This window comes from Bubalus kerabau, chromosome X, assembly GCF_029407905.1.
Source record: "Bubalus kerabau isolate K-KA32 ecotype Philippines breed swamp buffalo chromosome X, PCC_UOA_SB_1v2, whole genome shotgun sequence".
Taxonomy (NCBI): domain Eukaryota; kingdom Metazoa; phylum Chordata; class Mammalia; order Artiodactyla; family Bovidae; genus Bubalus; species Bubalus kerabau.
Window position 1 is genome coordinate 94,342,331 of NC_073647.1, and position 27,430 is coordinate 94,369,760.

The window sequence follows — 27,430 nt, forward strand, 5'->3', positions numbered from 1 at the left end:
GAACAAATCCACACTTTTATTTACTTAATACAGTTTCACACAGATTCTGTGTCCAATGGTCTTAGCATGAAGTTTGCTTCGGAATTCGACACAAGCCCTGCTGCTGTTCCTTAGGACGAATTACATTTCCCCAGATTGCTCTGGTTTTGTTAGGTTTTTCACCAGGAGTTGCTGTGTTATTCTTTGCTTTTAACACGACACGTCTCTTGCCTACATATAGTTCAATTTCATCTTAGGCATAAAGACTTTCAATTTTAAAAAGGGCTGTGTGCTCCTTCTGGTTCCAGACACCCTGCTAATAGCAAGCAAAAAAAAATGGCCTTGGACCACAGCCTTCCAGATATGTTTGTCCTTTTAGAAGTCTTGTTTTAAGCAGGCCTCCACAGGCTCCTAGATGGCTGAAACAGTGAAACTGACACTCCTTTAACCAAGTTGGGAAACAGAGGCAGGGTTTTGTTGTTTTGTCTTGGGGGTTGGTTGGTTGTTTTTTTCAGGGGAGTTAGGGTAGGAGGATGTTGTAACAAATTGAGGTTTTGATCACATTTGGTTTGAGACTCCACTGACACATCCATGTGGTGGGCTGTGCAACATGGCATAAAAGAAAATACCCAAACTTGAGTTTTAATCATAGTTCGGCCACGAAAACTTGGGCAAGCCTACCTTTTGAGTCTCCTCTAAAAAATGCCCTGACTTGCTCACAGAATTATTGCAAAGGTCAGATGACAAAACGGGTATGAAAGAGCAATGATGATGCTAGATGCTACTATATATACTAGGCAGTTGGAAATGTGGGTCTGAGGCTTAAAAGAGAGATAAAGTGTCTTACTTTGTTCTAGCTTTATTGAGATATAATTGACATATAATACTGCATAAGTTTGAGGTGTACAGTGTTGATTTGGTACACTTACATATTGCAAAATTATTACCACCATTGCATTAGCCAACACCTCCATCCTGTCATTTATTTACCATTTTTTTGTGTATGTGTGGTGAGAAGTTTTAAGATCTCTCATAGTAACTCTTTAGTGTATAATACAGTGTTGTTAACTATAGTCACCATGCTGCACATTAGATCCTCAGAACTTACTCATATTAGAACTGGAAGCATATACCCTTTGACCAACATCTCTCAATTTTCCCCCACACCCTAGCCCCTGCAAACTACCATTTTACTCTCTGCTTCTATGAGTTCAGCTTTTTTGGAGTCCACATACAAGTGATATCACACGGTATTTATCTTTCTCTGTCTGACTTGTTTCACTTAGCATAATGCATGAGGTGTCAATTTAGAAGTCATCTGCAAAAGGCTCCTAGCTGAAGCTATGAGAATGGACAAGATCATTCGGGGGAAATAAGAAGAGAAAAGGATAAAAAAACGGTACCTTGGAGAATATCTTCAATTAACCAGTGAAAGGAACTGAGAAGGAGAGACCAGACAAATAGGTGGAACCCCAAATCTGCCAGGTGCCAAAGGTAAAACCACCTGATTAAAAGCTATCTTTATACCACAGGCCAGGGTGAAGCCTGTTAATTTGCTTTCTCCTACTCCCATCCTCAGCAGGGCCCAAAGCCATGTAGCTCTCCTATCTCCTTCCCCTACTAGAACAGAGAAGGGTGTGATGTCATTTGCCCAACTAGATTTCTGCCCTGTGCCCAGCCTTGTGCTAATCATAATTAAGATGAGTAAGAACTTAGAGTCTGTTCTGAGAAGTCCCCAATCTGATAGGACCAAGCTTGTGTCAAGAGTGAGCCAATTAAGGCATTTGGTGTGCAAAGTTTAAGGAGGCACTCATGGCTGGGGTCATGCAAATATAAGGTTGGCATTTGAGCCACCCTAAGAGTGACTGCCTCCTTAAGGAGGCGTTTTATACCCTAGGTGCCTTGATTGTCTCACCCTGGTCTGACCCTGGGGAAGACTCATACGTCAATAAAATAACCAAGGTAGAAAGTAATTGCTATTCATTCTGTCCCAGGAAATTAAGATGGACCACAGAGGTGATATGGCAGCTGTGTTCTCATGAAGAGTAGATAGTTTATCAGGTAGCGTAGAGGTTCAGGGATCAATGTGCACAAAGGCATGTAGGTAAAAGAGATCTTGGGAGTGTCTTCAGGAAAGGGTGGTTGGGCTGCACAGGAGGTGGAGACTGCACAGGAAAAGGGATGAGGAGTGGTGGGAGGTGTTGCTGGGGGAAAAGGGATCAGGTTGTGAAAGGCCTGCTAAGGTGACCAACCAGTTTTAGCAATGAAAGCCCAGCATCCTGGAAGCCCCTTGGTCCAGGCAAACCAAAACAGTCATACCTTATCCTCAAAGCAGTGGAAAGTCATCAAAGTATTTTCACAAAGAATTGACAGGGTAGGCTTCATGGTTTTTTGTTTGTTTGTTTTTTAAATTTTCTTGACCTCACCATGGGGTATGTGTGATCTTAGTTCCTTGACCAGGGATTGAACCCATGCCCCTTGCATTGGAAACATGGAGTCTTAACCACTGGACCACCAGGGTAGTCTTTGGCATCACGTTTTAAGGTGACTCTAGCATGTCTGGGTGAATGGAGAACTGAGTGCTGAAGAAACCCAGGAGGCCAGTTTCAGGGAGCCAGTGGTACAGAAATGGGTATGTCCTTTGCCTAGGGCATCTGGCAGACATGAGTTCTAGATCCTTGGCTCAGCCCTTTCTTTCCTAGAGCTGTTTGGTCTGGCCAAGTTACTATGTGGGCCTGTTTCCTCATCTGTAAATTGGGGACAATAATTATGCTTACCTCCATGAATGGTGAGGATTAAGGGAGATATGGTTTAGCACAGTGCCCAGCACACAACAAGCACTTAATAAACATTAGCTTTTATTGTCTACATTACCAGTTAGGAGATAATTTCAAGGCCTGAAGGAAGACTGCAACATAATGGGAATGCTGAGGAGGAAAGGAACTTGAGAAAGATTTGGGAAGCCGACTTACAAGACTTTCTTTGTTGGTGAATTGATTATATTCTAGTGTGAATGATTTTTTGTTGTTGTTGTTGGCATTAATCCTCCAAGGAATTTGCTTTTCAAGACCTTTATCTCTAATTGTGGGATGAGGGGCTTTGCCCCTTAAAGGGAAGGTGGAAGGCAAAGAGAAAGTGGCAAAGGAACTGCTGGAAAATGAAGACCGCATTTGAGATTTCTAAGCTTAAGGGAGAGAAATAGTAGGATTTAAAAACTTGTCATGATTCACGGGGTTGAAAGGTGGGGGTTCTAAATAACTCTCTCTTCCCCTCTTGCCTGCACTCCCCAAATTGCCTTGCTTCCTAGAAATGGACAATTTCTGGATCCTGCTCCAAGCAGAGATCTTGGAAGAAGCGCAGGGCAGCCTGTTCTTCAGCTTTCATCATTCCTCTCTCCTAACCTTAGGGCCCCCCAAACATACATCTTGTTTTCCAGCAACTTAATTTTTTCATATCATACTGAGCTTCCCCCACAACCCCCCTCTATCATGAAAGCCTTCCTAGGGCAACATAGAGTGGTTACTTTGGGATAGAGGAGATAGCACAGATTCTGGATTAGAATAGACCTAAGTGTTCATTCTAGCTCTGCAGTTTTCAGCCAGACATACTACTCAACCTCTCTGAACCTCCATTTCCTCATCTACAAGTATGGGTATAGTAATAGCTATGTTACCATTACTGAGATGATACATATAAGTGCTTAATTTATCACCAAATCTGGTCCATACTTGGTGCTCCATGAGCAATCCTCTTTATTCTTTCCTTTCATCCACCTAAGTTATTTCCCTTTTTCTTTCTTTCTTTTTTGGCTGCACTGCATGGCATGTGGGATCTTAGTTCTCCAACCAGGGACTGAACCCACACCCCCTGCAGTAGAGCACAGAGTCTTCACCACCACCAAGGAAGTCCCACACTTAAGTTATTTGTAAGTCTGGGAATAAAGTTTCAGGATTTATTATGATTGAGACACATTCTTTTCATTAAAACTACATTAAGAATTAAGGCCCTCCCCCCACAACCATCCTTCCACTTATATCCGAATGTGGCCATATGTACCATTACATGTGTGCAAACATAAAGATTTACCTACTTCAGCACACAATTGACAACTAGACAGTCAAGAAAACATGTTAGGTGAGACAAAGAATTTAGCTCAGTGTTTGAAAGAGCTGGTGAATCTTTCAGTTCAGTTCAGTCGTGTCTGACTCTTTGCGACCCCATGGACTGCAGCCTCCCTGGACTGCCAGGCCTCCCTGTCCATCACCAACTCCTGGAGTTTACTCAAACTCATGTCCATTGAGTCAGTGATGCCATCCAACCATCTCATCCTCTGTCGTCCCCTTCTTCTCCCACCTTCAATCTTTCCCAGCAACAAGCTCTTTTCAAATGAGTCAGCTCTTCACATCAGGTAACCAAAGTATTGGAGTTTCAGCTTCAGCATCAGTCCTTCCAATGAATATTCAGGACTGAATTCCTTTAGGATGGACTGATTGGATCTCCTTGCAGTCCAAGGGACTCTCAAGAGTCTTCTCCAACACCAAAGCATCAATTCTTCGGTGCTCAGCCTTCTTTATAGTCCAACTCTTAAATCCATACATGACTACTAGAAAAACCATAGCTTTGACTAGATGGACCTTTGTTGGCAAAGTAATGTCTCTGCTTTTTAATATGCTGTCTAGGTTAGTCATAACTTTTCTTTCAAGGAGTAAGCATCTTTTAATTTCATGGCTGCAGTCACCATCTGCACTGATTTTGGAGCCCCAGAAAATAAAGTCAGCCACTGCTTCCACTGTTTCCCCATCTATTTGCCATGAAGTGATGGGACTGGATGCCATGATCTTAGTTTTCTGAATGTTGAGTTTTAAGCCAACTTTTTCACTCTCTTTTTTCACTTTCATCAAGAGGCTCTTTAGTTCTTCTTTGCTTTCTGCCATAAGGGTGGTGTCATCTGCACATCTGAGGTTATTGATGTTTCTTCTGGCAATCTTGATTCCAGCTTGTGCTTCATCCAGCCCAGCATTTCTCATGATGTACTCTGCATATAAGTTAAATAAGCACGGTGACTATATACAGCCTTGACGTACTCCTTTCCCGATTTGAAACCAGTCTGTTGTTCCATGTCTAGTTCTAGCTGTTGCTTCCTGACCTGAAAACAGATTTCTCAAGAGGCAGGTCAGGTGGTCTGGTATTCCCATCTCTTTAAGAATTTTCCAGTTTGTTGTGGTCCACACAGTCAAAGGCTTTGGCATAGTCAATAAAGCAGAAGTAGATGCTTTTCTGGAACCCTCTTGCTCTTTCGATGATCCAACGGATGTTGACAATTTGATCTCTGGTTCCTCTGCCTTTTCTAAATCCAGCTTGAACGTCTGGAAGTTCACGGTTCACACACTGTTGAAGCCTGGCTTGGAGAATTTTGAGCGTTACTTTGCTATCATGTGAGATGAGTGCAATTGTGTGGTAGTTTGAGCATGCTTTGGCATTGCCTTTCTTTGGGATTGGGATGAAAATTGACCTTTTCCAGTCCTGCGGCCACTGCTGAGTTTTCCAAATTTGCTGGCATATTGAGTGCAGCACTTTCACAGCATCATCTTTTAAGATTTGAAGTAGCTCAACTGGAATTCCATTACCTCCACTAGCTTTGTTCATAGACATGCTTCCTAAGGCCCACTTGACTTTGCACTCCAGGATGTCTGGCTCTAGGTGAGTGATCACACCATTGTGGTTATCTGGGTCGTGAAGATCTTTTTTTGTATAGTTCTTCTGTGTATTCTTGCCACTTCTTCTTAATATCTTCCGCTTCTGTTAGGTCCCTACCATTTCTCTCCTTTATTGAGCCCATCTTTGCATGAAATGTTCCCTTGGTATCTCTAATTTTCTCAAAGAGATCTCGAGTCTTTCCCATTCTATTGTTTTCCTCTATTCTTTGCATTGATCACTGAGGAAGGCTTTCTTATCTCTCCTTGCTATTCTTTGGAACTCTGCATTCAAATGGATATATCTTTACTTTTCTCCTTTGCCTGTTGCTTCTCTTCTTTTCACAGATATTTGTAAGGCCTCCTCAGACAACCATTTTGCCTTTTTGCATTTCTTTTTCTTGGTGAATCTTTGGAGGATGGCAAAGATGGCGGGAGGAAATAAAACAGACACTTGCATAGAACTTACTATCAACTAGGTACTATTCTAAGTGTCTTTTATGTAATGAGTGCATTTGATCCTCACTGCAGCCCTGTGACAGATGTACTGTTATTATCTCTATTTTACAGAAGAGGAAACTGAGGCATGGAGTGGCCAAACAACTTGGCAAAGGTCACTATGCTGTACTGACTTTTTAGAGGGTCTTCAGTTGACATGGAGAACAGTTGTTCACCATCCTGAATAAATTACCCTTTCTCTTTGAAGTCCACTGTCAAATCGCTCTGCCCTTTCCTCCATAGTTCTCCGTCAACCTTAATGCATCAAGTTGTGCAAGGTCTGCCCTGACCTTAATCTCCTCAGTACCTCCAGTCTGCCTACCATGATGAGTACAGAATTGCCTACAAGTCTAGTAGGAGCCTGGGCTTCCTAGGTGGCATAGTGGTAAAGAATCCACCTGCCAATGCAGGAGATATAAGAAACATGGGCTTGATCCCTGGGTCAGGAAGATCCCCCGGAGGAGGGTACGGCCACCTATTCCAGTATTCTTGCCTGGAGAAACCCATGGACAGAGGAGCCTGGCGGGCTATAGTCCTTAAGGGTGCAAAGAATCGGACACAGCTGAAGCAACTTAGCATGCACGCACACTAGCAGGGACCTAACTTTTAAAAAAGAAGCATACCTACCTGTGATAGTTGAGAGCTCAAACTCCTGTGTAAATTTCTACACATAGCATATGAGACCCTTCATGGCCTGGCCCCCGCCTGAATTGCCAGTCTTATTTCCTATCACACCCTGAGCCCCATCCCAGGCATTCTTTGCTCTAGGACACACTCCACTCTTTCAAGACCCTGAGCCTTTGCACATGCCTATATCCTCTTTCCTACTGCCCTTAATTCAACAGAATAAGCACTTACTGTGTGCTAAGATTATGCAAGTAATTACCACACAGTTTGATAAGAACTCTAATCAACACATACTACCACAATATCCTGCGGGAATTCAGAATGGGGGGAGGACTCCTTCTTTCTGAGGGGTTGGGGGGAGGGTGCAAGGAGAAGAGAGTTGAAGGTTTCATATTAGGAACTGACCTTTGAGCTGAGTCTTCAATGATTAGGAGTCTGCCAGTCAAGGAAGGGGGAGGAAATCTCCAAATGATCTTTGGCTCCTCAGTCTCGCCACACTCAGACATCAAGTCCTGGCGTCAATCCTGCATCCAAAGAGTCTCTTACATTTGTGTCCTCTTAACTCCTCCTGCCGTTGTCCAAGTCCCACAGGCCCGACTTGGGCTATTGCCACAGTCCCATGGCCAGTCATTCTTCCCCTCATTTTTCCAACCACCAATCCACTGTCTCTGCAGCTGCCAGAGTGAGCTCCCACACTGCAAATCTGAAGGTGGCACTCCCCTACTCAAAACTCAACTATAGAACAGTCTTAATGCCTTATAGTGACGTACAAGGCCCATTATTAACAGGTCACAGTTTATCTGTCCTGCCTCCCATCTAGCCATTTCCCTCCTCAAATCCTTCATACCAGATTGTTTGTCTAACTCTGAAGACAACACCATACCCTTTCAGATACCTGTATGGTTTCTGCCCGCTTTATTCTCCCTCCCTAAGTGCCCCAATCCTTTCCCCACCTGACAGGTTCAGACTGGCCTAGTCCAGGAATCAAAGGGAGCCTAGCTTGGTGGGCTTTTATAGCCCCTTCTGTCTCACAGGTCAAGTCTGGCATTTACGTATTGTGGAATCAGTAAATGGAGCAAGCATTCCCCTCTAGCCACCACTGTGTGCACCCAGGCTATCTGATTGGGCATCCGAATCAGTTCATGGTTGCCATGCCAATTCTCTATGGAGACTGCAGCCTGCTTTGAAATCCCAACTCAGCTGGCTGGGGCCTTGACGACTCTCCTAGTTCAACCAGTCCCTTCATCCAGGAGCTGACTCTGTTCCTTTGCCCCCAGCTCCTGGTATCTCAGCACACACAGATGCTCTAAAAAGACCAGAAATGTCTCTAAGAAGTACTAGTACCGTGAGAGAGAATGTCAAGCCATTTCCACCCTCAGATCACACCCCTTGAATATTTACCCTTAAATGGGTCATGCTCAGAAGAAGTTTGTGACATCTCCTGGACTTTGCTGTTTAGACTGCTGTCCATTCCCTGGGAAAACCCTTCATTGCCAAGTTCCTTCCACTAGCTCCAACCTGGCTGAACCAGCCTCACTCCTTTCTGGCTCATCGAGTTCTAGCATGCCCTAAGGCTGTGGTCTCAGTGCTGATGATACTATCGTCCCTTACTTTTACAGTGTATAACCAGCTTTTGAACATACCTTGTTTGAGTCTCACAAAAGCTCCTGTGAAAGAGAGCTTATATTTCAGATGAGGAAGCTGAGCCTCAGGATAAGTATGAAGTTTCCAGGGGCTAGAAGTAGGTTTCCTCATTTCATTGCCATCCTCACTACTACAGTTGCTCTACGGGTGTCTTCTGTGTGACGAGTACTAAGCCCCACTTGCCTCCTGTATAAGAAACCCTTACATGTTTGTGACATAACCTCGAATAAAAGTCGGTCCTAGGGTTAGTCTGCTGTACCCGCCTCCCTCTTTGCTATATATATTATGTACACCAGCTCCCCTCAAACTTCCTTTGGTCTGCTCCCACCTTCCCAGGTACTCAGTGGTAAAGAATCCGCCTGCCAGTGCACAAGATGTGGGTTTGATTCCTGGGTCGGGAAGATCCCCTAGAGGAAGAAATGGCAACCCATTCCAGTATTCTTGCCAGGAAAATCCTATGGGTAGAATAGCCTGGCAGGCTACAGTCCATGGGGTCACAACGAGTCAGACACGACTGAGCAGCTGAGCACACATGCATGCACCTGTTTCACAACACACAAGAGAAAGTGTCCTTTTGTCTGGAACACCCAACCCAGTAGCTTTATTGTCCCACCACTGCCCCCTGGAGAGGAAAGTCTTGATCTGGAGATGGAACCCCTTTCCAAGGGGAATTCTTAGAATCTGAAGAGAAACTCGATTTCTGAGGTGATAGATTTAACATTTCTCAACGTGGGAAGGGTATGAAGTTCCTTTGTTGAACCAGGATGGAATTTTAAAAACTTTCTTTGGCCTTTTGGACAGAAAGGAGGTGCTGTTGTTTGTTGTGTTGTGTTGTGGAGGGAGGGAGAATGTATTTCAATAAGATAAGAAATCTCCACTCACTGTGAGGGGATGGGGACCTCTCCCCTGACAGTAGCTGTCGGTTTACTAAGGAAGGAGATTTCTTGCAGGAAAGAAATGTCTCTCTCTTAAGAGGGGAGGAAACTCTTTTTCAGGATTGCCAAGTGTGTGGGAAAGGAATACTTGTGCACTCCTTTCTTTTCTAAAGGAGAAACCTCCTTGAATGAGGAACCTCCCAGGCTCTCTGTCTGAAGGAGAAAGATTGTTTCTAGAGAACAATTCTGGTAAGATTATGCCTGATTTTTTCTTCCTTTCTGACATACTTCCCACAGGGAGTCAGCATTCTCTGAAAGGGAGTAGCAAATAATTTTTTCTGTTAAGAGGTAGGGAAGCTGAAGGGAGAAACCCACTGTAGGGGAAACTTTTACTCCTGGGGGCCATTGGTGAGGGCAGTGACTCTGCAACAGGGAACCCTCATGAGACTGGGGGAGGCTTGGGGAACTCATGGAGCCCAGAGTGTCAAAGGAAGCTTAGAAAGGTTCTGGGCCAGCCCTTGTTTGCTCATAAGAAAGCTGAAGCTTGCAGAAGGGAATACCTTGCTACTAAGTGACAGAACCAAGACTCGAACCCAGCTTTATCAAGTGCCAGCCTGGGGCTCTTCCCACCACAGCCCCCCAGGGAAAGAGGGGAGGTACCTGCTGCTTGGGTGAGTGATGCTGAGGAAACTGCTGCTGTGAAATGCTTAACCTGTGTTAGAGACATCTCTGTGGTGGGAGGCATTGATTCCTGAGGGAAGGAAACTGGGGAGAAGGGTAGAATTAGGGCTACCATCTGAGAAAAGGGGTCAGAGTCACTGTGCAATCCAGTGGGTGGCTTGGAGAGCATCCATAGGCAGTGAAGGCTCAGTTTTGAGGGAGGACAGGCCATATTTCCTCCCAGGAGTGCAGGGGACAGGCCTCGCCAAGGTGATGTATGTTACCCTCTCAGACTTGTGAACTTTCTCCATCATTTCCTGTCTCTCCAGAGGGAGTTGTCATTTTAATCTTTTTAAAATCAGAGGAATGTGCCCAAGGAAACTTTTTGAGGGCATGTAGATGTTTTATAATAGATTGTGGTCATGTTTACAAAACTGCACAAAATTACCCAAACTCAATATATTACCTACATATTTAAAATGGATGAAAAAAATCAATCAGAGAAAGGGATGAGTGAATTAGAGTCCAATAAAGCTGTTATTTTAAAACGGGGGCAAAAGAACCCAAACCAAACAAAAAACAGGAGAGAATGGCTCTGGGCCTGGTTGTGCCTGGCCTGTGAGGTAGTGGGATATGCGCGGCAGTCCCTCCTTGGCAGCTTCAGCTACTCAAATTGCTCTCTTTCTTTTCCCATTTCTTTCTTGATCAGCAAAAAGCCAAGGCCAGCTCATCCAGGGGGTGGTCAGAGATTGCAGGAGAAAGAACTTCACAAACACACAAGCCACCTCTTCGTTTACTGTAAAATCCTGTTTAATGTGTAACATTTCAGGCAGAGAGAGGCCTTGGGGACTGGAGGCAAAGGCAACCCTGACCAACCCCCACTCCAACTTATCTGCCTGCTTCTCCCTCCCTAGCTCCTCCACCCCAGATATGTCCTTCTTTTCCTCAGGGCCAGCAAGCACTGTTCCTCCTTTTCTTTCGTTTGCTACCCTCCCTTCCCCACCCACACGTCCACAGCACCCTCCCTCCACTCCACTTGCCCACATCCCTCCCCACCAATGTGACTCCAGAAATAGGGTATCTGACAGCACGGGGTTAAGATTAGTTTCATAATTGGAGATGTTGTCAGAGCATCCCACCTCTGGTCCCCAGTGGTCCCAGGGAGAGGGAGAGGGAAGAGAAAGGGGTGCAGGCAACGAGAGCTGCCTGCACCCCCGATAGCCTTGAGTGCTGGCGTGGGTGGCCTCCAGCTCCCCACACCTTCAGGCCCTGAGGCAGAAGGCCCTGGGGAGGAAGGGAAGTAGGGAGGGAAGGAAAGTTTTGATGGAGCAACCCCTAGCAGGCAGAGGCCTGCGCACTGGCAGGGGAGAAGGAGGGGCAGGCCTGGGGCAGGACAGGGGTAGGGGGCAGGATGGGAGGTTGCCTGGTCTGTGGCATCAGCAGGCCGAGCAGCGGTCACTCTTCTCAGCCAGCCCAGCCCCGGTGCCGGGGCTGCGGCGCAGTATGTCTTTCAGGGAGCCGTCCTGCTCACTCAGCAGCTTGTTGATCTCATTCTGCTTGTATTCAGGTGAGAGGCGATGGCCGAAGCCCCCTGAGCCCTTGCGGGAGGGTGGATTGGAGCGGCGCTGGGCTCGGCGGGCACAGGCCCGGAAGATGAGGTACACCACCTCAGCCACATTGAGGATGATGCAGATGCCTGAGGCGGCCAGCATGAAGACCGTGAAGATGGTTTTCTCTGTGGGGCGGGACACGAAGCAGTCCACTGTGTTGGGGCAGGGGTAGGCATCACACTTGACCAGCCGCACCATGGCGTAGCCAGGGTAGAGTAGATAAAAGACATACATGAAAGCAGCCTCGAACAACAGCCGGAAGACCACGCTGATCACATAGGTCCACCACAGTGTCCCTGAGATGTGGACCTTGTGCCTCTTCACCTCCTCCAGGTGCAGGGGGTCGCCGTGGCCCTCAAGTCGAAGCATTTTCTTTTCAATGTGCTGCTGGTGTGCCACGTGCATGGCCACGAGGAGAGCTGGGGTGGACACCAAGATGAGCTGCAGAGACCACAGACGCACGTGGGAAATGGGGAAAAAGTGGTCGTAGCAGACACTATTGCAGCCAGGCTGGAGGGTGTTGCAGATGAAGGAAGACTTCTCATCACCCCACACGCTCTCAGCAGCCACCACCAGCACCATGATTCTGAAGATGAAGATGACAGAGAGCCATACTCGGCCAATGGCAGTAGAATGCCGATTCACGCCGCTGAGCAAGGTGTACAAACCCGTCCAGTTCATCCTGCCTCATTCACACCTGCAAAACATGAGCCACAGAACAAGCTGTCAGAAAGCTGGGGTGGAAAGCCAGGCTCCATAACACTGCCTGACACCTCCCCCCAACCCTTCCAAGAGCCAGTGACAAGAAAGGAAGAAGGAGAGTCATAGCTTTTCTCACCACTCCCTCTCCCTTGCCAGCCTCTCCTTCTCTTTCTTTTCCTCCTCACTCATTCACTTGATGACTTGACCTCCCTGAGCCCCATCTCTCTTCTCCACCTTCATCCAACATTCTCTCCTCTCCTGCCCTTCCTTGCCAGGTCCATCTTGTTCTGCCATCAGCCATCCTCTTTAGCTTCTCCTCCCCCAGCTCCTTAAGTTTGGACCTGGGCTAAACCCACAAAGCCCCGTTACCTTGGGGAGCGCCTATCCCTGAGGCCACCCAGACAGGTTCCCTATGGTCTCATGTCTATGCAGGGGGAGTGGTCCCTGGGTTCGCGCCTGCGTCCCAATTCATCACCGCCCGGTGCTGGGGAGTCATATGCTGCTTTATACCCAGTGTGTGCACAATGGGACCTTTGTGGGGCTCTGAACAACGCCCTTTAGAATTCAGATCAAACGCCCTGACTTCCGCCCACCCTACACACAGAGCACTTGTGTCCCAGCGCCGGACACCCAGCCTGCACCCACCTGTTCTGTGCCCGCCCGGTCCATCGCCGCACCCACCCCATAGCCCCACCAGAAGAATGGCCACGGCGGGGGGGAAGACGGAACAAGGACAGGTGCATGTAAGATGGGACCCAGGGGAACCAGAAGCCTCTGGCCTAAGGCCCTCTCCCATGACTCTACTAGAAACTTAGATTCAGCAGGATTTTTCCTGGCTTAAATCCCCTCCAGGATATGGGTGAGCCTGAGGTTAGGAAAAGGAACTCACTTTTATCAAGCTAGGAACTGTGCTAAGTATTTTCCCATATATTCTTTCTTTTGACCCACTTAGCAAGCCTCTAAGAACTGCTACCCCAGTCTTTCCAGCTGAGGAAACTGAAGCTCAGATAAGTTAAGTAACTCACTTAAGGTCACACAGCTGAAGTGTCTGAGTAGGATGAAACACAAAAGTGTCTGAAGCAGAAGCCTAAGCTCTTTGCATGGTGCAGTCTTTGTGCTTTTGCAGATGGTGTTTCCCGAAGTGTAGGCTAGCTGTTAATGATGACGACAACAGCAACAGAAGCAAGGCTACCCATAAAAACACAAGAAACAAGGAAGCTGCTAACCTGTGAGTGCAGTCCGATCCCAAAGTCATGGAGCAAAGCCTGACCATCACTCCTTGAGCCCGTACAGAGGATGGCCAAGTGAGGACAAGCCAGAAGAAAAAGCAAGTTAACCAAGCCAACAGAAAAAGGTTAGAAGATGGAAAAGATAAGAGCCACCTAGCTTCGGGTTTTTTGTTTTTTTTTTTTAATCTACTATGACTCTGGGGTAAGTTACCAAACCTTTGAGTCTGTGTGCACATCTATAAATGAGGTTCATACCCAGTGTTATTGTGAGGTTCAATGAAGCAACCTGTAAAAGTTCTTAGCCCAGCTCCAATTTCATGGTTAGTGATCAAGGGAAGTAAAACCTTATCAGGAAGAGAAAACAATGTGGTTTGGGGGGGAACTAAGTGGTTTGCCAAACCCAATATCCCTCTTTATTTCTTCCCAATGCTGCTGTTGACCTATAGAGTCTGTCTGAAATAGAACAGACCATTCTGTTGCTGCCCTGCCCGCGGGTCAAGTATATATTGTAACTCCTGGTTTCCGGAGCTTGCCAGTTGCTCTAGGGAAGAAATTCCCCTCTGTCTCTTAGGCAAGGGGAGGGGGCTTCCTTCTACCTCCCACCTTGTCTGCCATTACAAGATTATGCTGCAAGCCAGGAACTAGCTGTGAGAACATAAGGCCTGAACTTTGTGGCAAGTTCTGGGTGGTCCTCGCTGTTGTAGAGGGAAGGGGGAGGGTATTAGTAGCTAGAAAAATTTGTTGTTCTTTAGTCATTAAGTCATGGCGGACTCTTTTGTGACCCCATGGACTGTAGCCAGCCATGGGTTGGGTTTTTCTGTCCATGGGTTTTTCCAGGCAAGAATACTGGAGCAGGTTGCCATTTTCTTCTCAGGGGATCGTCCCAACCTACAAATTGAACCCAGGTCTCTTGCATCTCCTGCATTGGCAGACGGATTCTTTACCACTGAGCCACCAGAGAAGCCCAAGAAAAGTTGGGGGAGCGGAATGAAAGAAACTAAGGGGTAAAGGGATAGTCTGCACAAGCTTTCTTAATTCAGCTTAAAAAAAAAAAAAAGCCTCAGTCAGTTCATGCTGTGGGCCTAAACCAGTGCGGGAAAAGCAGGAACACAGGTGCCCTTTCTCCCAACCCTGGGATTCTGAAGGCAGAGCTGGTACAGGAGGTACAATGGAAAGAAATGCTTCATCCAATGAGACCTGTTCGAGTCAAAATAGGTGGTGGAGGAGCATATTGTTAAGAATAACCATTTCCCAAGCCCCTGCTCTCTGCCAGGCCCTTGCACACCATCTCCTGTAAACCTCAAAAGAACCCTGAGAGGTAGGTGCTATTTGTAACCCTCATGTCACAGATGAGGAAACTGAGGTAGACAAAGGTGAAGGGACTTCTCTCAGTGTCACAAGGTTCATGTGAGTACATGCCAGAGCTGGGATGTTTGAGCCAGATCAAGCTGACTCCCTGGTGGCTCAGTGGTAAAGTCTGCCTGCAGTGCAAGAGATGCAGGAGGCGCAGGTTTGTTCCCTGGGTCGGGAAGATCCCCTGGAGAAGGGAACGGCAACCCACTCTAGAATTCTTGCCTGGAGAATCCCATGGGCAGAGGAGCCTGGCAGGTTACAGCCCATAGGGTCACAAAGAGTCAGACACGACTTAGCAACTAACACACATGCACACACACACGCACACACACAGACACACAAGCTGACTCCAGAGCCCATGTTTTTTCCCAGAAGCTTTGCTGCCTCAGATACAATTATAATTTTTCTTTCTATGAGTGCTTTTAAGAAACAGAGAGATTGAAGATTGGTCTGACTTTTATTCTCCTCTAGCCCTTCTCTTCTTTCCTATAACTGACAACTCTTCTCCTCCCCTCCCTTCCCAGGGCTTTCAGTTGCCTCCAGATTTGTTCTGTTTTCCCCTCCTTACCTTTCTCTGGCTGCTTCCTCAAACCCCAAAGCCAACTTCAGCTGTTCTCTTCTCTTCTGTCGTTTAGGGATGTCTCACAGACAGCCTGGCCACCCCTGAGTTTCTAGGTTCTTTTAGCTCTCCACCTCCCACCTTCTTGAGCCCTCTGGGACATAGCCAGAAGCTCCCTTTAGAGCACCTAAGGACCCTTGTGTGAGCACTGAGATCTCAATTTTTGCTCTCCGTTTAGAAAGAGCTGATCCCTATGTCAACATCAGTACTCAAGGGTTTCATTTCAAAAACATTCATGGGAGTTACCTGATTTTGAAATCCAAACTGTTTTTGTGACTTTGGGTTAAAGTCCAGGTGTTGATATGCTCTGTGTTGCTCCAGGCATGTTTGGCTCCTGTGTTTAATTAGACAAGATTTCTCTGACCCTGTCTGGCTCTGCCCTTGTCCTCAGATCCAGATTTGCCCAAGCACTCAAGCACAGGTCAAAATCAGGAGACTGTCCTTAGTCCCTCCAACTAATATTATACCCATTTCTCAGACAGAGAAGGTGAGGCTCAGAGAAGTTAAACAACTTACCTCAATGACAACTGCACTTCTGCTAAATGGTAGAGTCAAATTTCAAATTTGTTTTCCTCTGACCTCAAAGTCTTTGTACCTTGGCAGCCTTTCTTCCTTTAAGGACACTGCATTCTGAGATCAATTAGATCTCAGAACTCAAAAACTGTTCTCCGCATTCCTTTCCACATGTGCCTGCATGCGTGTGTATGCGTGTACACACACACACACATTCAAGTCTATCTCTTTCTGCTCCTACCTCTTTCCTATCCCTCCTTCCAACTATGGGAAATCCTTGTATCTTTTTGGTTTGGGAAAGAGGGGCCTGGCTTGGCTAAATGAGGTTACACTCAGCCTCAGACTCCATACTCCCTCCCCCATTTCACAGGCAGCCTCTGGCAAGAAAGGACAGGGGACTTTTTTTCAGATTTTCTTCTGAGTTTCCAGCTGCCTTCATCAGTTTGGTGTGGCTAAGACCAAACCACTCCATCCCTCTCCCTCTTCACCCGCTTCTCTTCCCTGCCTCCAGCCTGTGGTTCCACAGCACCTGTCACTGCACTGTTCCCTCCACACTGTCATATGTATCCTGTGGCCAGGCTTGGGTCAGGGCCAGTCTAGCTCATTCCAGTTTTCTCCTTCTCTCGCTCTGTCATGATCTTTCCACATGGTAATATCAGCTCCCTTTCTCACTGTTTGGGCTATACCCTTTTACTCCTCCATCAACTCTCTGACTTCCTGTTGCTCTCTACTTGGGCTTATTATAGCAGCCACCACTTAGAGAATACCTATTCTGTGCTAGGAGTAGTCTGTTCCTTAACTCTTATCCCCACAACAGACCTGTGAGCTGTGAGTTATTGTCTGCAGTTCACAGATGAAGCAATGGAGACTCAAAGAAGCTGAGTAATTGATCACATAGCTGGTAAGCCAGTGCTGGAACTCAGATTAGGGCTCATGTTGGCCCCTCATCAAAGCCTGGGTCCCTTCCCCATTGCTCTGCTGCATCCTCCTCTATACTTCTCTCCATTCAAACCCATCTTGTCGCTATTCTCCTCTCATCTCATTTTCTAAGTCCGTGCATTCTGCCGTGCCATTCCCAACAGATGGAACAACTTTCAAACAACTAGGGGGCTACCCATCCTTTAGATCTCCCAGTCATCAGTTACTCCAAGCTCAGCTTGAGTCTCCCTGCCTCTCTCAAGAAAATGGAAATACATGCTCCCAAACCTTGGCCCGGCTGGCTGGTCCTCTGTGCCTACCGAGTGTGCTGTATTCATCCGCCCGCAGCCCCTATGTTGGTTGCACGCCTGGTTAGCCTTCTAATCAGGGAAGGAAAACAGCACCTGGCAGTGCCCAGCGGCCCCCACTGAACCCTAACCCTGTGTGGCAGGAAATGTCTTAAAGATATAAACTTGGCCACCCTGAGCCTGGGGGCCCCCTCCAATCTTTCTGGGGATTTGATCCTGTGGGGATGAGGGTGATTCTTGCCTGGGCAAAAAAGAGTGAGAGTAGAAGCAACACTGAGCCTGGGAAAAGGATGAGTTGGGGGCTACAGAGAGAGACTAAGCAAGCCTGGCACCCGGGTAGGAGGTGCTTCAGTCCAACTCAGAGGGAAACACAGAAGGGATCTAAGTGGCTGAACGCAGAGCCCAGGAGAAGGCAAGAACCAAACCTCTCCCCAACCCCCACTTCTTCCCTCCTGGGCCACACCAGCCCCTGGGCCCATGTCCCTCAGCCCGCAGCTTCCTCACCTGGCTGCTGCTGCCCTTTCCCAGGGAATGTCTGCAGGCGTGTCTGCACTATGTCACTAGGTACTGTCAGCCCAGTCCAGGGGAGGGACAAAGAGCCCAGGGCTGGAGCCAGATATGGCCCACAGCCCAAGAGGAACCAGACAAACATTAACCAGCTCTACCTCCTCCCTCATACAATCATTAAATAAGATTGATCCCCTGAACTCCCGGTGACTTTGGAGAGACAAATCACATAGCCTGAAGTTACTGCCCCATCCCAGAGGAAGAGAGGCATCTTTGTCACCCATGTATGCATGTTTAGCCCAATCTGGGAGACAGAACTGGACCTGGGCCTCAGCCTTCAGCCTTCCCCCACCCGCCGGCCACAGGTAGATCCGGTGTGTGGATGAGCTACAGAGAGGGCTCCTGCACTGGGTGCCATCCCTTCCAGCTCCCAACCTTGAAAATGCTGACTATGGGGAGAGAAAAAACAGCCACAGGCAATGGCTACTGGCCCCTTGAGGCCAAAGTGAGAGATAGCAGGGCTTCCCCCACATGGCCATACCAGGGTTCTCTTGGGCTTTCTGCTTATTACCCATGCCCTAAGTGGCTAGGGATGGACCAAAGTGTTTCCAGTCCCATCCCACAACCCCCAAACCTCTTCCAAATTGCCTTCTACCTTCGGGGCCAAGGCAGTTGAGCCACAAAATGTACCGTGTGCAGCAACAGATCTTGGCAATCATTAAGGTAAACAGAGAATGTCAACCATTAACTGAGAGAGAAGTCCAGTCTAAAGGACAGTACCTGAAGACCCTGCTAATTCTGTGGCCCGGGTGGCAGTGAAGAAATAACTGAAGTCAGCTTCACTGGTTCCCTGCCTTCTCTTCACTCCAGCCCGAGCTCACTGCCAGGAAGAGAGCCAGAACTCTAGCTTCCCTTGGCCATACCCGGGCATATAGGTACATCAATTGATAAGTCTTTACTGGACACCTGTTGAGTACCCAGTACTGGTTACATGCCAGGGGCAGATGGCAAAAGAGGGGAAAACATTCTAGTTGTTCTTAAGGAATTTATCAACTTCCTGAGGAAATGAGACGAAGACTCAAAAGTTGCCAGGAAAATGTCGGTGCATGTTCAGTTATGTGGTTCTAACTTAGACTGCTGAGGGAGTTGGAAGAAGGGGAAGTGAAGTGAAAGTCGCTCAGTCGTGTCAGACTCCTTGCAACCCCATGGACTATACAGTCTAAGGAGTTCTCAAGGCCAGAATACCGGAGTGGGTAGCCTTTCCCTTCTCCAGGGGATCTTCCCAACCCAGGAATCAAACCCAGGTCTCCCGCATTGCAGGCAGATTCTTTATCAGCTGAGCCACAAGGGGAAGATGAAGATAAATTGAGATAATCAGGGAAGGCTTCCTGGAGGAGGTAAAGCGTGAGTGGAAAAGTGAAAGATGGGTGCGAATTGGAAAGGGGAAGGGTAGGGCTAGCTTTCCAGGGAAGAGGAACACTGAGTAAAGGTCCAAAGGTAGGAATGAGTGGGACATGACTGGGAGACAGAAAGGAGGCAAGACTGTGTTGGGTGGCTGTGGACGATACCAGCAGTCAGGTAAAGGGCTCAGAGCAGGAAGGATATTCAAAGTCAGGTCGGGAATTCCTTCAGCGAGTGTCTGGTAAACTTATAAGGCAAAACTAAGCTTGACACCATGGGGGCAGGCTGAGTGCCATTCTTTGGCACTTGGCAGTTCATGCTGAGCATTCAGGTTGGAGTGGATAACAAGGACTAGCATTTCTGGAGTACTTAATGGGTGAAAGGCAGTGTTCAAAGTGTTTTGCAAGTATTACTTGGATCCTCAAAATAGATCTCTGCAGAAGGTGTTATTAATATTCCCATGTTACAGGGGAATTAAGGCCTACAGAAGTTAAGTGACGTGAGTGAGGTCACTCAACCAGCAAGTGACAAAGCAAGATTTGAACCCAGGCAGTCTTGTGCCAGAGGTTGTTTAACCACAACATCAGAATTAATGAGCTCTACAGGTTCCATGGAGAATCTGAGTGAGAACTGGTCCTTAACTCTAGAAGGTTCAAAACTAGCTGGAGAGATGAGATATATGCCCGAGTACCTACAACAAGGGATTATGTCCTGAATGACCTGTGTAGATACGAGGGGCCAGAAGGCATTCAGATGTAGGATTAAAAGGTACTTATTATTGGAAGAGACAGAGTTGGATGTAGATCATAAAGGAGATGGAGAGGCCAGCCATTCCAGGTGACAGGAAGCTGTGAGATGTGTTTAGGGAACGGTGGGCAGACCTGTTTGACCAGAAGAGAAAGCTCCTATAACAGAGCTCCTAGGAAGGGAAAATACAGGTCAATATCAGTGTGTACTCATTGTTTCTTAGAGTTCTGGCAGGGTTTCTCTAGGTGCTTATAGTTTTAGGCTACAGGAAGTCTTTTTGAGTAGCTTGTAGTGGTATAAAAAATACTGTTGCTAGAATTGACTTGTCCTCTGCCTGTTTATTGCTGCTTGAACACATCTTCTGGAAAGGGGAGAGAAGAGAGAGCATGGGAGGGGAGGAAAATGGAGAGGAGAGGAGGAAAACTACTACAGCGAGCAGTGCAAATCCATTGGCTCCTGGTAAGCAGCTAAAATCAGCGTCTGCCTTGAATCCTAAGCAGCCTTTCTTCTCACAATGGACGTTTGGGGGGAATATTAAAAAAAAATTATTTTTTACATCAGCCTGTTTACTTCCTCAGATTCACTCAGGAAGATCTTTATTAGATCTTAAAACATACAAGATAAGAGGTCTTAAACATAAGCCTGCTGTCTCCAGGATGGCTCAGATATTAGCCCAAACAAGGCCTTTCCTGTTCTGTCCCACCCAGGACCAGGACAGTTGCTGGAAGAAATTGATCGCTTTATTTCAGAGCACATTTCTCCAGCAACATCATCAGAGTTCAGAGGTTCTAAACTCATCAACAGAATCAGAAAGCCAGTGGGAGCTCTGCTCATTACATCCCGGAACAGCGCCCAGCTGCCTCAGCCCAGCGATCTTAAGGCTTCCCTGGATGGTCTGCAGCAGCGCTGCCTCGCATGTGGAGTCCATCATCAAGCCAGTCCCTGGGCCTCATTACCAAACAAAATGTGGCATTTTCTATGGCTTTGATCAATGAGACAGCACTGCTGTATGGCTCAGAAATCAAAGGAGACAGCTTCCCATATAAATGTTGCTTAAGACACACAGGCCAAAAAGATCTTCCCAAATGGGTCCATAGGATTAAGGAAATGGCTAACCCTGAAAATCTGCAGAACATTTCAAAAGTTCCCACCCCAGCTCAGGCTGTGGAAGGTTATGCAAACTGTTTCCAGTAAGGGCTGCTAGGGAAAGATGGAAGTTGTCCTGTATTAATAATTGCTCTTGATTGTTACAAATCCTTTTTATTTATTTTTAAATTATCTATTTATTTATTTGGCTGCACCAGGTCTTAGTTGCAGCATGCAGGATCTTTGATCTTCATTGACGCCTATGGGATTTTTGGTTGTGACGTGAACTCTTAATTGTGGCATGCAGGATCTAGTTTCCTGAGCAGGGATCAAACCTGAGCCCCCTGCACTGGGAGTGTGGAGTCTTAGTCACTGGACCACCAGAGAAGTCCCCACAGATCCTTTTGAAAAGATGTAATTGTATGAATGAGTTTGTGCCTCAGGAATTCATATTCTTAGAAGAGATCAAAAAGGGAGAGTTAACAGTATTTTTCCAAGGGGATTTCTGAAGAACTGAGGCAGATAGTGCACCAGTTCACTTGACGTTAAGCATATACCCTTTGCTCTCAGGACAGTGTGGAGCAGGGAACAAAGCAAAATTGCTTCAGCTCTTCTGCGCAAAAAACCTAAAAGTGTGAAATATCCTTAAACCAGCCCCATATTGTCAGGATGGTGCACTCATTCTACCAACAGTAAAGCCAAAAGTGAGGTGGTGCTTCTTGGAGCTTATAGATTTCCTGGGAGTAAGAGCATTAAGCAGCACCGTATCTACTCCCTGCAGTTTGAAATTCTTTTTGCCCCTGCCTCCCTCATTTTTATATTTTATTAAGACCCTGGACTTCCCTGATGGTCCAGTGGTCAAGAATCTGCCTTCTAACGCAGGGGGCACCAGTTTGATCCCTGGTCCCAGAAGATCCCAAATGCCACAGAGCAACTAAGCCCGTGAGCCACAACTCCTGAGCCGACACTGGAACTGCCGAAGCCCATGCACCTAGAGCCTGTGCTCTGCAACAAGAGAAGTCATCACAATGAGAAGCCAGGTGCACATGGCAACAATAGCCCTCCTGCTCACTGCAACTAGAGAAAGCCTGTGTGTAGGCCCACCACAGCCAAAAAATAAAAGAATAAATCTTTTTTTAAGAGACTCAAACTCCTGGGGTTTAGGAATGGTCCTGTATTTCACTGATGTCTGATCACTGCACCAACAGAGAGTATGCTTGCAAAAGACCCCAGGAAATTCCACATCATTTCAGGTAGCCAAGTGAAACAAGCATAATGAGAAACTGGAACTGTTGGGCTCCTATCTTAATGTTACAGCTTGATGTCCATTTCCTGATCTTTCTGCTTTGGGGTACAAGGCACTGTAAGACCCAGGGAGCAGAGCAGGGGAAGAAAACTCCCAGGTTGCATCCAATCCCAAGGGTAGAAGTAGTGTGATAGGGTTGAGGAATCAGAGAGCAGTCCAGGTTGTAGCCAAAAAAAAACAAAACAAAATGGAGCCAAGTGTCAAGTATGAAGGGTGACGCAAAAAGGACACAGAAGAATTTAGCTTGTTCTGTTAATTGTCCAACCTGATGAGCTAACACCCTGCCCATTAAGCTGTTAATAATTTAGTACTTTCCAGTTTCCTTTCTTTATATACACACCTATCATTGAACTCATATTGTATATAAAGGGAACTTCTTTTTCAGAGGATCTGTTTCCAGGACTTCCAATTAGAAACGTATTGGTTCATCACCCACCCCCTCAAACTGATAATCCAAATAAAACATGTAAATCAGACCCTAAATAGAAGCCCTGAGGCTCATCCTTTCTGTCTAATCTTTGGACTCCTCTGCCCTTCCCGCTGTCAACCAAGTTTGCCAACCATAACACCACAAATGCCTTATTGAGAATCCCCTTGTCTCAGCAGCCACTCTGCCCCTGTTATTTCTTTGAACCACTCAGCACTGCTAGGTCAATACCTAGGGGAGTGTCAGGCTGTTGATGACATCCTGAAAGCAAAGGCTTCTGCTAACAAGTATTGTTCATAGGAGGGATGAAAGGCTATCTAGGTAGGAAACCCAGACATCTTCCCCCCTATTTTACCTGCCCCAACTGACTCTGTTGACAGTTAAAGGGCTGATTCCTAGGCCCATTCAGATCCCTGAAATCATGAATTTTGATTGCTTTTTGATTCCATTTTGGTTCATTTGGTTGCTTTTTCCTCCTATAAAAGACAAGGATGATTGAGCTACTTCACTGTTTCCTAGGAAATGGGTGTTCAGTGGCATTGGATTTGCCAGCATGAGGGCGCTTTTCAGAGTGTCAAGCAGTTATTGATTGCTGAATCTGTGTTAGTGCTTTAATAAACATAAACTGCTCTTTCTCACTGTTGACATTTCACCTCACAGTGTTGGGGATAGGTTGAACTGTAGCATGCACTGAGGTTTGGCATTATTCCTAGCGAACATTGTCTATGAAACTGAGCTCCACACCTTGATAAAGAAGCCCTGACTGTTATCACATGAGTCACTAGAACTTCCACAATGATTTCATACTTATCACAGGCTTTTGGGAAGGGCTCTTTCCCAAGTATTAACCCACACTCTAAATTATGTAGCCACATATGTAACACTGGAGTGTTTCACTCAGTTCCAATGATGCTAAGTTTGTCTCTGAGCCCAGAAGAGCAATTTCTGATGCTGATTTCCTGATGGCTCCTGCTTCCAATTCCATACTATGCTGTACCCCTTATACTGAAAATCTGAGTATCAGAAAACCATCATAACTTACCTCTCTTCAGGACGCTCAAAGCCACCACACATAGTGTGAGAATCTTAAACTGAATGGTATCTGAGACTGGGCTTCTACCCTATCTATTTTCCTTCTTAACCACATTTTTTGATATGTCTATACTTGCCATCTATACTTCTTCATCTGGTATTCACTTTTCAGTTCCACTCCAATCCAGCTTCTGCACCTGCTCCCTACTCCATTGAAATAATTTTCACCAAAGTCACTTTGTTACTAAATCCATTGGACATTCCTCAGAACTAGTCTTACTGACTCTGAGATGTTGGAGTCACTTGACCACTCCCACCTTCTCTAAACTTTCTTCTTTGATTTTTCCATATATAAATATATAGCCTCATCCTGTGGCATGTGGGGTCTTAGTTCCCCAACCAGGGATTAAACCCATGCTTCCTGTATTGGGAGTGCAGAGTTTAAACCACTGGACTTCCAGGGATGTCCTTCCCTTTTATATTAATCTTTATGTTTGCTGTTACACAAGCAATGTATGTTCCTTATGGAAAACTGGAAAATACCAAAACAATTCATAGGATAATAATAAAAATAATCTGTAGCATCACCATCCAGAGATAACCATTACTACAAGGTGTGAAACCTTACAGTCATTTTTCAATGAAAATATACACTTATATTTTTATAAAACTGTCATCATATACTACATATTATTTTTATTGAGATAAAACATTTTATTAACTCTAGGTGTACAGCATAATGATTCAATACTTGTATACATTGTGGAACGATCACTACAGTCACTCTAGCTAACATCCATCCCACAGAATTTTTTTCTTGTGATGAGAATTTTTAAGATCTACTCCTAACAACTTTCAAATATACAATACAGTATTATTTCTACATTTACCATGCTGCTCATTACATCCCCATGACTTATTCATTTTGTAACTGCAAATGCATACCCTTTGATTTCCTTCACACTTTTGCCCACCTTCCACCCCCCACCTCTCGCAATCATCAATCTGTTCTCAGCAATGCATACTGTTCTATATCCTCTTTCACTTGCTATTATATCATGTTTAAAGATGTCGCTTGCCTTTTGGAAACGAAGTTATGATAAACCTAAACAGCTTATTAAAAAGCAGAGACATTACTTTGCCAACAAAGATCCATCTAGTCAAAGCTGTGGTTTTTCCAGTAGTCATGTATGGATGTGAGATTTGGGCCATAAAGGCGGCTGGGTGCTGAAGAATTGATGCTTTTGAATTGTGGTGTTGGAGAAGACTCTTGAGAGTCCCTTGGACTGTAGGGAGATCAAACGAGTCAATCCTAAATCAATCCTGAATATTCATTGGAAACACTGATGTTGAAGCTGAAGCTCCAAAACTTTGGCCACCTGATGAGAAGAGCCAACTCATTGGAAAAGACCCTGATGCTGGGAAAGATTGAAGGCAAAAGGAGAAAGGGACGACAGAGGATGAGATGGTTGGGTGGCATCACTGACTCTATGGACATGAATTCGAGCAAGCTCTGGGAGATGGTGAAGGACAAGGGAGCCTGGTGTGTTGCAGCCCATGGGGTCACAAAGAGTTGAACACGACTTAACTACTGAACAACAACAAAGATGTCTCTAAATATTTTTCTAAAGTGTATTTTTTAATGGCTACAGATTCTTTTTTGAATTTTCTTACACTTTTCTCTTCAGGTCTCTCTCTTGTCTAACTGATTGCTCCATGCTTTTCTTTTACTCTGTCCCTTAAATGTTGATGTTCCTCAGAGTTCTAGTCCCTCTGTTCCTGTCACTTTTCAGGCTCTCCCTGAGTAGGCTCATCTAACCCATGGCTTCAACTACAGATAGATTCAAATCTGTATTTTCAGGCCAGACCTCACTCCTGGTCTCCAAATATGTATATGATGTTCATCTCATCTCTTCTGCTCCCAAATCTGCTGCCCCTCCAGTGTTCCCTCATCCCACTGAATGGTCTCATATCCACCCAATAGCTCAAGCCAGGAATCTACGGACTCAGCACTAGCTTCCTCCCCTTGCTTAGCCTCCTTTAACTCTGCATTTGATAAATAACTGAACCCTGTAGGTTTTGCTTCCTCATATCTTTCAGCTCCTTTTCTTTCTATTCCACTTCCACTGCCCTAGTATAGACTACAATAATTTTACAATTGGGTTAGTAAACCAGTTTCCTGTCTCCCTTCCTCCATTCCTGGCCTCTTCCAATCCATTCTCCAAATTTTCCTTAGAGTGGCCTTTCTAAAATATATATCTGATCATACCCCTCCCCTGCTTCAAATTCTCCATTGGTTCCTCATTGCCTTTAGGATAAAATCTGCCTATAATACCTCTTCCTCATTTCTTTGCCAACTCTCCATTCCTTGAAACTCAGCTCACAGTCTGCTCTTCACATACAAAGGCTGAGGAGTGGAGAGACGTAGCCAGTGGCCTTTTATGCTAAATTCAGGAGTTAAGGTTTTGTTCCATCCACTTTCTCTCTCCCTTAGTTTCTCCTCTGTACTGTATATCTCTGCGATAGCACTTATCGGAGTCCACCATATTGTCTGGTTACTTATGTGTCTTCTCTATTAGGATAACACTTTAAAAAAGTATTTGACTGTACTGGGTCTTAGTTGTGGGATATAGTTGCGGGATATAGACACATGGGATATAGTTCCTAACCAGGCATCCAGTCCATGCCCCCTGTACTGGGAGCGTGGAGTTTTAACCACTGGTCCACCAGGGAATTTCTTAGAATAACAATTTTTTTAAGGGCACATTCCATTCAAATCTGCATCAGTACCCATGTACCTTACATGTAGTAGGTGTTTAGAAAAATTTTGATGAATGATAATTGATAACGATGGAGGTGGCCAACAAAGAAATGAACTTGAGGTTTTCAACCTGTCCTTAAACTGTCAACATGAGAATGCAGGAAATTCCCGAGATTCAGTGATTAGGACTCTGTATTCTCACTGCTGAGGGCCTGAGTTCAATCCCTGGTCTGGGAACTAAGATCCCACAAGTCACAAGGTCTGGCCAAAATGAGAATGCAAGTCATCTTTTATCTTGCCATTACTCTAGAAATAGGATGATCTGCACAGAGGCCTTAGCTGAAACCTGTGTCCAATGCTACTGAGAGACCATTAAGAACCTACTTGGCCTGCATTACCCCTCACAATTACCCACTGTTCCAAGGGAAGTGATCCAGGGAACTTGATCAAGAATCCTTTTCCATACTACACAGCCATAAAAAAGAATGAAATAATGCCATTTTCAACAACATGGCTGCAACTAGAGATTATCATACTAAGTGTGGAAAATTCTTCAAGAAATGGGAATACCAGGCCACCTGACCTACCTCCTGAGAAATCTGTCTGCAGGTCAGGAAGCAACAGTTAGAAATGGACATGGAACAACAGACTGGTTCCAAATCAGGAAAGGAGTACGTCAAGGCTGTATATTGTCACCCTGCTTATTTAACTTATATGCAGAGTACATCATGAGAAACGCTGGGCTGGAAGAAGCACAAGCTGGAGTCAAGATTGCCGGGAGAAATACCAATAACCTCACATATGCAGATGACACCACCCTTATGGCAGAAAGCAAAGAAGAACTAAAGAACCTCTTGATAAAAGTGAAAGAGGAGAGTGAAAAAGTTGGCTTAAAACTCAACATTCAGGAAACTAAGATCATGGCATCTGGTCCC

General features: G+C 45.9%; 1 protein-coding gene and 1 pseudogene across 1 annotated transcript in view; both read right to left on the reverse strand.

Annotated features, from left to right (window-relative positions):
- Nucleotides 1-24: 24 nt before the first annotated feature.
- LOC129640104 (60S ribosomal protein L35a-like) lies at nucleotides 25-953 on the reverse strand (annotated as a pseudogene).
- A 9,827-nt stretch (nucleotides 954-10,780) lies between these two features.
- Nucleotides 10,781-27,430, reverse strand: part of GJB1 (gap junction protein beta 1) — a 29,928-nt gene continuing 13,278 nt past the window's right edge. Inside the window, exon 2 of the mRNA XM_055564546.1 lies at nucleotides 10,781-12,283. Within this exon, the coding sequence (XP_055420521.1) occupies nucleotides 11,413-12,267 (855 nt within the window). The 5' untranslated portion in view covers nucleotides 12,268-12,283 and the 3' untranslated portion in view covers nucleotides 10,781-11,412. The remainder of the gene's footprint in view (nucleotides 12,284-27,430) is intronic.